This window comes from Mchenga conophoros, linkage group LG5 (genome assembly GCF_057382185.1).
Source record: "Mchenga conophoros isolate Kocher_MC1m ecotype Shallow Benthic linkage group LG5, M_conophoros_male_GT1.1, whole genome shotgun sequence".
Lineage (NCBI taxonomy): Eukaryota > Metazoa > Chordata > Actinopteri > Cichliformes > Cichlidae > Mchenga > Mchenga conophoros.
In genome coordinates, this window is record NC_140530.1 from 40,426,653 (window position 1) to 40,441,984 (window position 15,332).

The 15,332-nt window shown below is 44.2% G+C and overlaps 1 protein-coding gene across 1 annotated transcript; it reads left to right on the forward strand.

Moving 5' to 3' along the window:
• The first annotated feature begins 4,645 nt into the window (after window positions 1-4,645).
• tsen2 (TSEN2 tRNA splicing endonuclease subunit) lies at window positions 4,646-14,765 on the forward strand. Its single transcript, XM_085275362.1, has 12 exons — window positions 4,646-5,330; window positions 7,135-7,201; window positions 7,292-7,331; window positions 7,422-7,682; window positions 8,012-8,120; window positions 8,214-8,288; window positions 9,043-9,093; window positions 9,183-9,327; window positions 12,443-12,479; window positions 12,641-12,752; window positions 12,836-12,925; window positions 14,338-14,765. The coding sequence occupies exons 1-12, from the start codon at window positions 5,166-5,168 to the stop codon at window positions 14,395-14,397; spliced, it is 1,212 nt and encodes a 403-aa protein (XP_085131488.1). The 5' UTR covers window positions 4,646-5,165; the 3' UTR covers window positions 14,398-14,765.
• The last annotated feature ends 567 nt before the right edge of the window (window positions 14,766-15,332 follow it).

Sequence of the window (15,332 nt, forward strand, 5' to 3'; positions counted from 1 at the left end):
CGCTGGAAACGTGTCATACAACTTGGTTTGACAGAAATGAGGGAGAACATATTTTGTTCATTTGTTTGTTTGTTTCTACATGAGCTTTGTGTGATTTGATAAGTATCTGAGGCTGAGACCACAGGACAGTAAAACATGATTTTTGGGCTTCATTTCTGTACTGAACAGTCATTTCAAGATTAATTAGTAAATAAGAATTAGCTGATGTTGTTCATGAGACTAAAGTCATATCACTTTGGTAATGTAAATATAATATGGCCAATATTCTAGTTATTATATTAATCATTATTAGCTATTACAGCAGTGAACATGAACTCTGTGTCAAATACTGAGCCTCAGTACAGATTCAAGTTGCAGTTATTTACATGTCTTATCACCTTAAATCTTCACTCAAAGACAAGTATCTTTGACAGTGCATATATAGGTGTATCATATATAAGAGACAAATGTTGTTCCTTCATGTTGGCATTACTAAATTTGGCTCATTGCTTACATATATTTATAAAAACAAAATGTACAAGCTGTGATAACTGTTTCTGATAAAATGAAGAGTAGACTGATATATGAAATATTCCTTTATTGGGTGAGAAAATCAGACCATGTCATAACTGCTTTAAGTCATACAGAATAGATATCAGAGCCTTAAACAGGCTGACGTCTGCTAAATGGGTCAAACTGGGCAGAAAGTCTACAAACACATAACATCCTTATAGAATATGATGTAACACCATAGATCAACTTAGCTCAGAATATATAAAGCATATAAACAATTACAGCAATATGATGCAACACACACAGCAGCTACTGATCCAAAATACTCAAAGCTTCATAGAACTGAAACCAACATTTACTTTTAGCTCCATTCTGCTGCTGATACAGACTTTAGGTTTCTGAACATTAAACTTGTTGCTGCCTTTCATAGTGTGTAACTTGAAGGCCCTGAGTACTCTGAGTACTTTCTCCCACACTGGAAACACTGGGATGATCACATTATTTGAACATTACCTAATAAGACTGATTCAGCACAGACAGTTATGTTAAACTTTTCTAGCAGTCCTTCACAAACAGGGAACAGTCTGTCTATTCTCTCCATCTGTCAGCTGCTGCTGGCTCTTCCTCCTCCTCTTCCTCACACACTGCTGAGTTTGTCCTGGTGGATCATCAGGGCTGCAAAGCCTCACAGATGATGTGCAGCAGTGGGTCCCTCAGTCTGTCCTCACTCTGGACACTTGCAGTCGTCACACATGGAAATCAAATGTGTGATAAGCTGCAGGATTCAAACACAAGTATAACTTATAAACACATGTTCATACTTTTATTACACAATCAGAGAGAAAGAAACAGAGAGAGAGTGCAGGACAGACAGACAGGTGACAGTCTCAGGTGTACACACTGCTACAAAACAGCACAAAAGAAGGAGGATTTAGTGTTTGTGTTATTACGAAACAAGAGGCGTTCCCAGATGGTGCAGTGGACACACATGTGTGACTGCTGTGATTAAAGCATCTTTCTTTCAGCTTAACGAGTGAACCGTCAGCTCGTTCAAACACACGTTAAAGTGCGTTTGGCTCGACACCACCGAACAGAGGCAGCAATATAACATAGCTCACATTAACAGTGCAGTGAATCTTCCTTGTGCTGTGATATTCAGGACTGCAAACCGAGCAGCATCACTGACTTTCAGCTTGTTGTGTTTGTGGATATATGACTGACTTTAATTATCCACAAAATCATCACATTCTCTGTCAGATTAAGGTCGACTATATATATATTTTTTAAAGTAAAGGCTTTAAAACCAAGTTAATTCTGAAAGTACAGACATGACTAATGTCACATAACTTTCCCGACATGTGGCCAACAATAATGGTTTAATGTTCTTCATTAAAAAAATATTTGCGCATAAATAAGTGACATAATATTCAGTACTTACTTCTGAAAGTTTACTCTTCCTCCGCTCCGCTTCCACCGTTTTTTTTTTTCGGCAAAATTATCCACACCACCACCGCACTATGAAGTCTGGGATATGTTGGGCCATGAAGGGAAATTATGGACGCATTTGAGGGCCGCATTTCGAGCAGCCTTTGAATTGGGAAAGCCTTCTCTTGTCGCTGTGACGTAATCGGCCATAAAATGCGGCCTTTAAGGCTGCAAACCCCAAATCCGGTCATTGGTACTTCCTGGCTTGTGTAGTTACTAGGTAACAAAAGCTCAACACTGCCCCTAGCGTCCTGGAGCACTTCCGTTGTGTTTTGGAATTTGCATGTGTTTTTGAGTTTGCAAGTGTTTTGGATTTTGCAAGTGTTTTGGAATTTGTACGTGTTTTGGAATTTGTATGTGTTTTGGATTTTGCAAGTGTTTTGGAATTTGTACGTGTTTTGGAATTTGTATGTGTTTTTTAGTTTGCAAGTGTTTTGGAATTTGTACGTGTTTTGGAATTTGTACGTGTTTTGGAATTTGTACGTGTTTTTTAGTTTGCAAGTGTTTTGGATTTTGCAAGTGTTTTGGAGTTTGTACGTGTTTTGGATTTTGCATGTGTTTTGGAGTTTGTACGTGTTTTGGATTTTGCATGTGTTTTGGAGTTTGTACGTGTTTTGGAGTTTGCATGTGTTTTTTAGTTTGCAAGTGTTTTGGATTTTGCATGTGTTTTGGAGTTTGTACGTGTTTTGGAGTTTGCATGTGTTTTGGAGTTTGTACGTGTTTTGGAGTTTGCATGTGTTTTGGAGTTTGTACGTGTTTTGGAGTTTGCATGTGTTTTTTAGTTTCCAAGTGTTTTGGATTTTGCATGTGTTTTGGAGTTTGAACGTGTTTTGGAGTTTGCATGTGTTTTTTAGTTTGCAAGTCTTTTGGAGTTTGCATGTGTTTTAGAGTTTGCAAGTGTTTTGGAGTTTGCATGTGTTTTGGAATTTGCATGTGTTTTAGAGTTTGCAAGTGTTTTGGAGTTTGTACGTGCTTTGTCTCTAGGGGCCACCGTAGTAAAGTAACGGGATTACTTTTTTGGGGAAGTAATCAGTAATTAGTTACTGATTACTTTTTTCAAGTAACTTGACCAACACTGGTCGAGAGATTATTTTAGGGTGCCACCTCGTAGATCCGCCCCTGTTTCAGAGGCTTTTAGTGGCAGATGGATGGAGTGCATCCACACAGGTGGTGCTGGCAGCGTGGATGGATCGATTCATTACCGGAGGGACAGCTTCCGTTTTTAGCCTGACAGGAAGTGTTCGTCAGATTAAGGATGACAGGAGCCCGCAGGGGGCGGTTACGGGGAAAGAAGAAGAAGAAGAAGAAGAAGAACTGTGTGTTCTTTACCAAAAGAAAAGTGAGTGAGACTTTGACATTGACACTGTATGACAAGGTAATTGGGAAAGTGAGCTCTTTTAAGTACTTAGGTGTTGTGTTTGATTCGAGACTGACATGGCGGGAGCATATTGATCGGATTGAAACCAAATGCAAAAAAGTTATTAATGTTATGAGGTGTGTAGCTGGGAGGGGTTGGGGAGCGAGCCCTTCTGCTTTGAAAAGACTTTACCAGGCATTAATTAGGTCGGTCTTTGATTATGGGTGTGTGGCATATGGTTCAGCAGCTCCTTCTGTGTTGAGACGTTTGGATGTTCTGCAATCGGAAGCCCTTAGAGTGTGCTGTGGAGCTTTTAAAATGTCTCCAGTCAGTGCCCTACAGGTGGAGATGGGAGAAATGCCCCTAGATCTTAGGAGGAAGCAAGTGTCGGTGAATTACTGGGTTCATCTTGGTGGTCATGGTGACGCACATCCCACAAAGGAGGTACTTTTGGAATGCTGGGAGTATGGAAGAAGTCAGAAGGCTCATTTTGGAAAGGTGGGGAATCAGTGGGCTAAGGAGTGTCAGGTGTATGAACTTAAAATATGTCCTGCAGTAGTGTTCTCTGTGGTTCCCCCATGGTTATTGGAGACCCCTCCTGTGGACTGGTACTTGCTGGATCTGAAGAGAACATTGAAAGGCAGATTCGATCTTGTTTCAGCATTTCATTTTCACAGGTTGACTGCATACCCTGAGTGTATTCATGTGTTCACGGATGGTGCTAAAAGTCCAGTTACTGGAAGTACAGGGTTTGGAATAGCAGTTCCGTCAAAAAATATTGGAATACACAGACGCACTTCGGATGGACTGGCAGTGTACACGGTTGAAATGGTAGCAATTTTGGTAGCATTGAAATGGGTAGAGTGTTCGAAAATCAGGCAGGTGGTAGTATGTTCTGACTCGGCAGCTGTTCTTTCAAGTCTACAATCGTTTTGTTCGAAGACAAGGCAGGGCATGCTGTATGCTATTCTGGAGACTGTCAGCAGAATAAGGTGTTGTGGTGGCAATATTCACTTTCTTTGGGTGCCAGCTCATGTAGGGATCAGTGGAAATGAAAAGGTGGATAGGTTGGCGAAAAGAGCGTTGACTAAAAATAGGACTGAGATGGAAATTGCAAGCAGTGGATCTGAAGCGAAAGGTATTGTTTGGAGGCAGGTTGTTCAGGAGTGGCAGAAGCGGTGGGATTCAGGGAGTACGGGCAGGCAATTGTATCATCTTAAGAAGGAGGTGGCAGTGAGTAGGTTGTATAGGGGTAGTAGGAGAGATGAGGTGGTCATTACCAGGCTTAGACTGGGACATTGTGCATTAAATAATACACTACTGATGATAGGAGAACATGAGACGGGGCTTTGTGGAGTGTGCCAGGAGGAGGTGGAGACAGTAGAGCGTGTAATACTGCGGTGCAAGGGCTATGATGTGGAGAGGTCAGTTCTGCAAAATAGATTGAAGGAGCGGGGAATTGGGGAATTTAATCTGAAGAGTGTGTTGGAGGGTAGTAGGGCACAGGTGAGGGAACTGGTGGGGTTTCTGAAGGCTATAGGTGTTTATGACAGAGTGTAGGGTTGTTGTTTTTTTGTTTTTTTTGATACAGCTTGTGAACTCACTGTCCGACCCATACTCCGGAACAGTAGGAGGCGGTAATGCTCCTTTGCGTTGGTTGCCAACCGCCGTTAAACACAAAGAAGAAGAACTGGAGGTGGAACTACACGGAGGAGACCGACAGTTCCTGTCGGACAGAGATTCGGTGAAGCCACAGCCAAACAAACCGCGCGGAGGCTAACAACTAGCAGTGCCAAACCCGCAGTCCCGGCCCGGTTCGACCCCAGGCAGCATGTACGCGGACTTCCGGGCTCCCCGGCGCCGCCTCCGGGTCACGGAGGAGTTCGAGGCTCCGCTGCCGCTCACCCCGCGCGAGAGGAGCCACTTCCAGGCAGAGCTCCTCAATCAGCACGTGCTGGTCTGTGATCCGGAACACAGCCAGAAGATCCACGACCAGGTCTGACCACACCCACCTCACCTGAGCCCCTCCCATCTCTGCAGAGTTAACAGCCGCGCGTGAGAACACGGGCACAGACGGTCACGGGGTCCGTGTAGTGACCGTTAGACACAACCTGGGGCGGAAACAACATATCAAACAAGCACATATTGCCTTGTTTGCCTTAGAAAATTTGGATTGATGTATACGAGGTTTAGCCAGTAAGATTAGTAAATGAATCAAATAAACTTCGTTTGCTTTATTTCCAGGGTCAAAAAAGCCAAACAATATTTTCCATAACAGAGAGAGCGGTCAGAATAGATCATAGAAACAACAACGGCACAGAAATCGTGCCAGGAGAGATAAAGAACATAAACAAAGACACATGAGGAATCTCTTCTTTCTGACAGGAAACAAAATGAACAGTTAGCATCAGTCTTTTTTATATCCTACAAGAAAAGTTCTGGTGGGGTCAAAACAATGAATGATTTTTATTTGATTTTAAAAGGAATTTTCTTTACTGTGTTGGCTAACAGGAGTTTTCTATGGTAAGGTCCAAATTTTCTTCCACTCCAGGTCCCAGTATAATTAATTATTCCAGTGAGCACCGGCCGCTGGGACACAAGTTGTGTCTTTCTGAAATAGAGTTGGTTTGTCACTGGTCCTGGTGTCGAGCGCACAATTTGACGTCACATCCTGACCAGCCGGTGCAGTGTGTGAGGTGCATCAGCAATTTGCTCCCGGAGGTTTCTTCCTGTTAAAAGGGAGTTTTTCCTTCCCACTGTCGCCAAGGTGCTGCTCATAGGGGGTCATATGATTGCTGGGTTTGTCTCTGTATGTATTATTGTACATCTACTGTACAATATAAAGCACTTTGAGGTGACTGTTGTTGTGATTTGGCGCTGGATAAATAAAATTGAATTGATGCAATTATGACTAAATCAGAATCCTTTATTAATAAGAGTAAGAACAATAAAAGACTCAACTAAATTAAATATATAAATTAAATACAATATATTACAAAGTCACAAAAAATAAGAAATAGCACTACTAAACAAATAGCTGAATGATAAATATCCAGATTATTACAGAGATTAAATATACATGATTGACATTTTTCACTCTAACCTGTAAAACGTTGTTTTCACTGGAGGACGTACAAACACTGTAACTACTCCACCATGTGTGTGTATTAGATGGAGTTGCACAGAGATGGCCACAGGCAGGAATGACTTCTTGTGTCATTCAGTGGTGCATTATGGGTAATCTCAGTCTCCCACTGAGCGTGTTCCTGTGATTGGCCAGCACGTCATGGAGTGGGTGGGAGAGATTGTCCAGCATTGTCTTTGTCTTGGACAACATCTGCCTCTCAGACACCATCCTAACGGAGTCCAGCTCCGTCCCCACAGCATTACTGGTCTTGTGATCAGTTTATTCAGTCTGTTGGCGTCTGCGACCCTCAACCTGCTGTCCCAGCATGCAACAGCACATAGGATAGCGCTGACCACAACAGGCTCATAGAAAATCCTGAGCATTGTCAGACAGATGTTGAAGGACCCCAGAGGTTCTGGCCCTTCCTGTAGAGAGCAGAGGTGTTTAAAACCCAGTCCAGTTTATTATCAGTGTGTACTCTGAGGGATTTATAGTCCTCCACAGCGACGCCCTGGACTGAAACAGGGCTCAGGTTTTAGAGATGACAATCATTCATGTGTGCTCACAGCTCAGCCAATCAAATTGGAAAGAGGCTTAGTCCCGCCCACTGCTCTGCCTGTATCCACCTTAGTGCAGCCAGGTGCTGACAGCTGAACACCTGTGCTCTTTTCAGGGTTACTTTGGTAAAGGGGTTCTGTCCAGATCCAGACCGGAGCACAACATCTCCAACCAATGGGAGCGTGAGTTTACACCTGCACAATGACATCATCTCCGGCCTCCTCCAATCAGAGCTGCTCTCTGGAGTCAGCTGGTCTCTGTTTCTGTTACAGAACACGAAGGCGTGTTTCTACCTGTGGTCTCACAGGCCAGGTTAGTGACACCACTTCGTGTCTATATTCTTAATCACACCACTTCCTGTTGTCGTTTGCTCACACAGTGATGTCACCTCTTACCTCACAGGTATGAGGAGCTGCTCAAGTGGGTGGGGTCAGCTCTGTCTGCTCAGGGATGGGATGAAGAGGCTGTTCATCAAACCCTGCTCAGGCTTTCTCAGCCAATACAAATGGAGGATGTGAGGAACCAGATGGGAGGGGAGGGGGAGGCAGAGGAGAACGGTGAAAGGGGGAAGGAGGAGCCGGAGCAAGAAGGAGGAGTCAGCCCCCAGATGAAGAGGTCAAGACGGGGGTCAGAGGTCGAGCCGGAGGCCAAGAGAAGCTGCAGGTAGTGTTTTGTTTCACTGCACCCAGGGTCCATTTAAAAATCAGTCAATTTTAGATTCTGCTTCCTTTACCTGACAAACATGAGAGGACAAATAAAACCTAAAACGAAAACACTATGTCGTTGCTTCTTCGGCTGAATTTGGCCGATTATCGTCAGTAATTTGACTCTAAACATCTGTGCAGGCAGACAATGGCATTCAGGCCAAAGTTCATAAACGGGTCCATGTGGTTTCTCCTCGTGTTATGGCTCTCAGCACAGTCAGGTGGTCTAGGTTTATTCAGATGATGCAGTTCAGTTTGTGTGAACCAGTTCTCTGTGAACACCTCCAGCTCAGAACAGGACTCCGACTCCAGTTTGGACTGTGATCCTGACTCGGATCCTGATCCTGCTCCTCTGGTTCCTGGTCCTAGTTTCCTCCTGGTGGTCTCTGACAGTGAGGTGGGTCTTCATGGTGGAGGAGAAAAACAGTCCTTGTTTTAATGATCGCAGGAAGCTGGAGTTAACATCTGATCACTGTGTATGTACGCGCAGACTGGAGGCGGGGTCAGGGAGGTGAGGCGGACACCGTTCTTTCTCTCCGAGTACCTGCAGCTCAGTCTGGAGGAGGTAATGCATTGTTTTCCTCATGTAGTCGTGTTTGACGTGTGTGTGTGTGTGTGTGGGGGGGGGAGATTTCCAGTTGAGCAAACAGCTGTTTAAGTAGAACTTCAGGTTCAGGTGTTCAGATATTGTTTTTCTTCTTGTTTTTATGTCATGCTAACATAGCTGTGTCGCTAGCCACCACGTAGCACATCATCATATACCAGCTAGTCCAACTTCAGTAACCCTACAAACTGCTGCTTAGCTTTCTGTCTTCATTTATGTCTGAAGTGACAGCAGAGCTGTACGTTTGAATCTCTGTCAGAACATGCTATATCATGTTTAGGTGGAAGCTAGCGAGCTAACTTCCTGCTAACTTCTAACTCTGCTAAACTTCATAAATTCTGTTTTCATGGATGCCTGGATGTTAAAATTCATTGTTACACCTGGTAAAGCAGCAACACTGATGATTTTATTACAGATGAAAGAATTTAGACACCTCCACGATGACAGCATCATCCACTCCCACAGGTAGATAATGGTGATGGTTGTCTGAAGGTTGTGTGGTTTCAGGCTTTCAGCTGCACTGAGCAGGTTTCACAGTTACTTCCAGGGGTGTCAGACACACAGCAGGTCCTACATTACCAACAATCCTCAACTCCGTCAGGTTTGACAGCAGTGAGCTCCTGCTTCACCTGAACAAGCTGAGATGTCAGTGAGGTGTTCAGAGCTGCTGTTGGGGTCACAACAGGTTCAGCTTCTTTGTCTGTGTCGCCCTCAGGCCTTCTTCCTGGTCTACAGTCTGGGCTGCCTGTCCGTCTACCAGCAGCAGGTAACTGTCTCTCTTTCTCCGCCTCATGTGTTTCACTCAAAGCTCCTCCCACTCTGACCTTATTGCTCTACTAACCTCTGATTGGTCAGGAACCCCTGTCCATCGTGCAGCTGTGGAGGACATTTCGGTCCCTGCGTCCTGATTTCATCAGCTCCTATGCAGTCTATCATCACTTCCGCAGCAAGGGGTGGGTCCCTAAAGGAGGGGGCGGAGCCAAGTATGGCGTAGACCTCAGTAAGACAAACACACAAACACTTGGGTAGGGGTTGCTATTAGGGCTGGGCGATATCATACCGTTCACGGTAATACCGGTATAATGTTAGGCAACAATAAGAAAATGAAATATCGCGATAGAATTTGGGTAAAACGTGCATGCGCAGTGCTTTTGTTTTCATACGCACATGGCCGAAAAAGCACGGCAGATCTTTGAATAAAACCGATGAACCAGAATTGGTTTGTAAAAATGGTGCCACTTCAGTGATGTGGAACTGGTTTGGTGTTTGTCCATCAGATACCCACCAAAGCACTTTTTTTTTTTTTTTTTGTAGAACATGCAAGCGGTATTTGTTGAACTAAGGTGCTCGTAAATCTGGGAATGATCTGGGTCCTAAACTCCATCCTTTCAGGTCCCAAAGTCAAACGAACACTGCAGCATCACTGAGAGTTAAAAACTGTCTAAATTCTTTCATCTGTAATAAAATGATCAGCGTTGCTGCTTTACCAGGTGTAACTATGAAGTTTAACTTCCAGGCATCCATGAAAACAGGATTTATTAAATTCAGCGGAGTTAGAAGTTAGCAGGAAGTTAGCTCGCTAGTTTCCACCTAAACATGACATAGCATGTTCTGACTGAGAGATTTCTGAAACATTCAAACGTACAGCTCTGCTATCACTTCCAACATAAATGAAGACAGGAAACTAAACAGCAGTGACGTTTGTAGGGTTACTGAAGTTGGGCTAGCTGGTATATAATGATGTGCTACGTGATCGTTAGCGACACAGCTATGTTAGCATAACATAAACAGTGAAGCTGGAGGACGAACACTAACACTTTTCCACTTATAAAAGTTAACGTGAGGGATCCTGATGGTTAGGGACAAATGCAATCGCATGGCAGGATGCTGTAAACGGACCAAACTTCAGTCAGGAGAACAACTGAGATAATCCATCCACAATACGAGGTTAGTCATTAATATACTGCAACAACATGGGAATAGAGCAGCTGCCAGAGAATTCAACATTAATGAATCAATGGTACAGAAGTGGAGGAAGCAAGAAGAATGAGTTTAATAAAGTTTGATTTATCTGACTGCTTTGTTTCGCTTAATGTGCCTTATAATCCCGTGCACCTTATGGTCCGAAAAATACGTACTGCACACTGCAGTTTAATGTTGCAAAGCACCTCTTTTTAACTTCAGTGGATATTATACATGGTTATGCTCAGGATATGTCAGCCCATTTCTACTGGAAATGCCTTTTGGTTAAACTTTCAGCAAGGAATTTGCATTTGCACTGTTACATTTTTATAAAGCTTTAATGTACATAAAAACCAGCTTCTTGTTTAAGTGAAAATAAATGGAAGGTTGTCTTTTTGCGCGAGTAAAGTTGTGGAGTTGTATTTTGTCTCGCATCAATTATATCGTCAGTTATATCGTTATCGCAAATTTTCAAATATATATCGTGATAAATATTTTTGGCCATATCGCCCTGCTCTACTTGCTATTAGTCAGAAAACGTGAATGAACCCCAGAGATGGAGCCTAAACTCATGGGCGGAGTCTAAAATATGACTGGCCAGGGGTCCGTTCTTCGTACCTTGCTTACTACATCCAAGATCAAATCATCGCGCTAACTTTGAGCTCGCTATTCCGGTGCTCCGAACACACCTGCTGTTGACGATTAGTATAGCTGGATGAAGTAATGTGAGATCACTGGGTGGCTTAACAGGGGCTACGCATCGATAGTAGAAACATTGATCGGCAACCCTTTGATTGGTCGGCGAAAATGTCGATGGAGCGCGCTCGGTATTTTTCGGCAGCAGAGCAAGAACTCTTGAGTGAGGGATTTCAGGAGTTTCAGAGTTTAATTAAAACGCAAGGGAACACTGCAAAGGCTGCAAAAGCAAGGAGAGAGGGCTGGCAGAAAGTTGCTGACAAATTAAACTCGTAAGTAATTTAATAATAATAATAATAATAATAATAATAATAATAATAATAATAATGATGGATTGGATTTATATAGCGCTTTTCAAGGCACCCAAAGCGTTTTACAATGCCACTATTCATTCACTCTCACATTCACACACTGGTGGAGGCAGCTACAGGTGTAGCCACAGCTGCCCTGGGGCAGACTGACAGAAGCCAGGCTGCCATATCGCGCCATCGGCCCCTCTGGCCAACACCAGTAGGTGGTAGGGTAAATTTATTATATTACATTACATTATATCCTCTTTCACATTAGAGCCACGACAGGACCCACTAGAACATGGGAACAAGTAAAAGTGAAATATAAGAATATTCTACAGAATGGTAATATTTATCACTTATATTGCTTTTAGTCTCTTGGAAAGAGACCCTGAAATAATCTGTTTGTTTATAACAGCAACCAAGAAAAGGGCAGAGCAAACAAAGACAGGTGGTGGTCCTGCACCCCCTCGTCAACAAGTTGGTTACCCTCACGGGAAAATCGATATCTCTCTATGAGCACACTGTCGCGCTGAGCTAAAGGATCCTGTCTGTCCCGCAATATACGCTGAATTCTGAGGACTCTCCTTATCAATCTTGCACCTTCCGCAATGGGTTGCTCGCGTAAACGGACAGGATATGGCTGCGACAGGCTTCCCAAATCCACCTTCGCTTTTATAGCCGTGGTCTCTCATCTTGATTACACGAAGTAATTTACAATTACTACTCTGAAATATGAATTACATCTGTAATAATCACATACATGTAATAGAATGTTAATAGTACATTTCCCTTTTTTAGGAAATGACCTGTATGTATCTGTGTGAAATCAATAAAAGGATCAAGTGCTGCATTATCTTTAGTTACATTGATGTTATTTATTTATGGTGAAACAGTGGTGGAATATCGCTGTTGCTTTCGTATGAATGACGCGGGCATACCTGCGTGGCCGCGATCTAATCCTGTTTACATAAAGTAAACCTGCTCCCCAGCAGGTTTACGCTTACGGATCTGTTGCTATGACAGCAAGTCCCGGATGAGCTTCGGGGAACCGAACGATCCGGGATCACGCAAAATCGTCAACAATCTAATCCGGCTAACCTACTTAGCGAGGTACGAAGAACGAACCCCAGGTGTGATATCTGATCATGCTGTGTTTGTTTTCAGTGTTGTACAGGAAAGGACCACCTTTCTACCACGCCAGGTAGCAAACACACACACAGCGGTGATTCTATGGAGGGCGTATCTTAGGGAAGCATCTTTGTTTTCAAAGTATTTCACATATTTTCTGTTTTAAACTCGTGACCTTTGACCTCTCTGATTATTCTTAGGGTCCATAACTTTGTCTCCATCCTCTTCCTGTAGCTACTCTGTGGTAATAGAACGGGCTGACGATGCATTCAAGGCCTCACCGTTGCGCCCGTTTTCGTGGCGTTCTCTGGCAGCTCTCAGCAGGATTACCGCCAACGTGTCGAAGGTACACGCCATCAGAGCGATCCCGCGTGGACCGAACTCTCTGCTCTTGGTTTCCTCAGAGAACCGCCTGTGTTTGTCTTATAGGAGCTGATGCTGTGCTACATCATCTATCCAGCCGACCTATCAGAGGCTGAGCTGGACTCACCTGTGTGTCTGAGAAAGCTGAAGGTCCAGGTAAGAAACCAGAACTGAAACTATCGATAATAGGGGGGGCTAAAACAGCTCCCAACAGCTAAAACAGGATCAGATAAAGAAGGATTATTTTGATCTGTGACTCATGCAGAGCTGATGCCTTCTGCACACAGCAGCGGGGGGCGCCGTGGCCACAGCGTGTTTCATTTGGGACATTTTTTCATGACTGACTCTAAAGGCATCGAACTGGCATCTTTCACTCTTTAGGCAGATGCGTGAACCACTCATGGAGCTCCTCTAAGCAGGATAACATGGAGCTGGAATGACCGTGCCTTATTTTAGACGAGGAGAAGACAAAATGTTCAAACTCCCTGTCGTGTCTTGATGTTCAATCATTCAGGGGAGGAAATCCCAAAATGTTGATTCTGTTCACCTGGATGTAGTCAGTGGGAGAACCGTCATTATCAGGTGACTTCTTCAGGCTCAGCTGACTGCAGCTCCCCGACCCTATGAACGGGCACCAAACTCATACCCGGCTTCTGCACCTGTCTCGCTTTGTGACTGTTAGTCTGTGCATTATAAATCAACTGATCATGAACCCAGTGTTAGCTCCTCCCACCGAAAACGGTACATCCAGATGAATAGAATCAACTTCCTGGGATTGTTGATGCTGATGTCCTTCAGGTCAGATATTCCTCATTGGACAATATGAAACCTCCGACCACATATCAGTGCTCTGACACTTTAAGTGAAGCCTCTGCTCTTCCTAAACTTCAGGCCTGTGAAGATTCAAGATGTGCACCGTTCAGACACTGATGTCATCAGATCCTACATGGTCCATTCCATGCAGCAGCTTGGTCGTTCTCCCTGTTGTTCTGACCGTGTCCCACCAGGACGAGACCCTGAATCACACCCCGAGATAGTCCTGGAGCCAGTGTGGAAGGACCCACGTGACCTTTGAGACGCTGCCTCTGAACCTGAGAGCCCGATGAGCCGTAGAACATGGATGTAGAAGCAGTGGTTGCCATGGAGCTGAAACCCAGGGTTAGGAGCTGCTTCCATCCCAACATTTCGGTTTTTAGGTCAACTTCATGCAGCTCCACCCCTCAGTAACAGCTGAGGTCATTAGCGTCCATCACACTGATCAACACTTCAGGAGGAGTGTCAGGGTTCAGTAAAGCTCCTGTTTCAGCAACACTGCCGTATCAACCTGTTATCAGGGATGTTAACATGTTAGCATGAGCTACTTAACTAAGAGCAATTACCCGTTAGCCATCTGCAAATAAAGAGTGAGACCAGAGCAGAGCAGCCAATCAGCCGAGCAGAGCTGATGAGGACTCATGTGACTCGATGAATAGAAGCTCCGCCTCAATGACCAAGTTGCTAGTAATGGGGGCGGGGTTTAGGGTTGCCTGCTGGTGAAACACTTTAGTGATGTAGTTTTGTCTCCACAGGAAGTGATCGTCAGCAGGTGGGTTTCCTCTAGAGAGCGAGCGGAGCAGGATGACATCTAATTGGCTGGCGTGAGACGCTTATGAGGTCATGAAATGGTGATGTCACATAAAAGGTCATGAGGCGTCGAATAGAATCTGTGTTTTCCGTTAAAAGACTTTAATGACTGAAGAAAGAAGAAATGTGAGCTCTCTGCCAGCCTCTCACCCTCACCTGTCCAGCTCCATGACAGGTGGTGATCAGCTGAAAGGTGTCAAGGAACGGTCATTCACTGACCTTTGACCCCAGGCCTTCAGGTACATGATTGGACCTGAATGCCTGTGTTTGAATGAAGTTCACACTCTGAGTTTTTACATGCTTTGATGAAATGCTGCCATACCTGTGCGTTGCAGGTGATTTTCTGTTTCTAATAAAGGTGAACACACCTGAATCTGCCTGTTTGTTGTGACTTCTGTATCACTGCACCACAGCACACTCATCATTTCCACACAGCGATGGTTTGTTTGAAGGGTTTTATGTTCTGACCGTGCAGATCAAAGGACGTAGAACCTCTTCGAGAACTCACGTGAGAACAGGTGTGACTGAGTGTCTTTAAGTCTTCATCGTGATGATGATGAAAGCAGGTTCCCTCTGATCTGCGGCTCCATCATGGAGCTCATTTGAATCTTTTCTTTTGGTATTCATCCTTTTATTTCCATTCACATGTTTTGTGATCATGAGAGATTGTTGCAGCTCTTCCACGTGTGGATACTGTTGAAAGGGAGCTGACGTAGTCATATTTTTGGATTGGGTAGCCTAGAAACGGATGGAAATAATAAAGACATTTTTATAGTACTTTAGTATTTTGAATTCTTGGCTGCGGTGTTTGTGAACGGCAGATTCAGGGAGGCGTGTCCCGAGCGAAAGGTGTCGCCCTCTAATTGGCTGTTTATTAACGTGGTCAAAGTCAAACTGCTTCAGTTTGTCTCACAGTTTTTAGTTTCTGTAACTCCGCGGC

Coding starts and splice junctions, on each gene's coding strand:
- tsen2 (XM_085275362.1), top strand. CDS start 5,166: ATGTACGCGGACTTCCGGGCTCCCCGGCGCCGCCTCCGGGTCACGGAG. Junction 7,683..8,011: donor GAGGCCAAGAGAAGCTGCAG/GTAGTGTTTTGT, acceptor GAACACCTCCAG/CTCAGAACAGGACTCCGACT. Junction 12,753..12,835: donor TTACCGCCAACGTGTCGAAG/GTACACGCCATC, acceptor TTTGTCTTATAG/GAGCTGATGCTGTGCTACAT.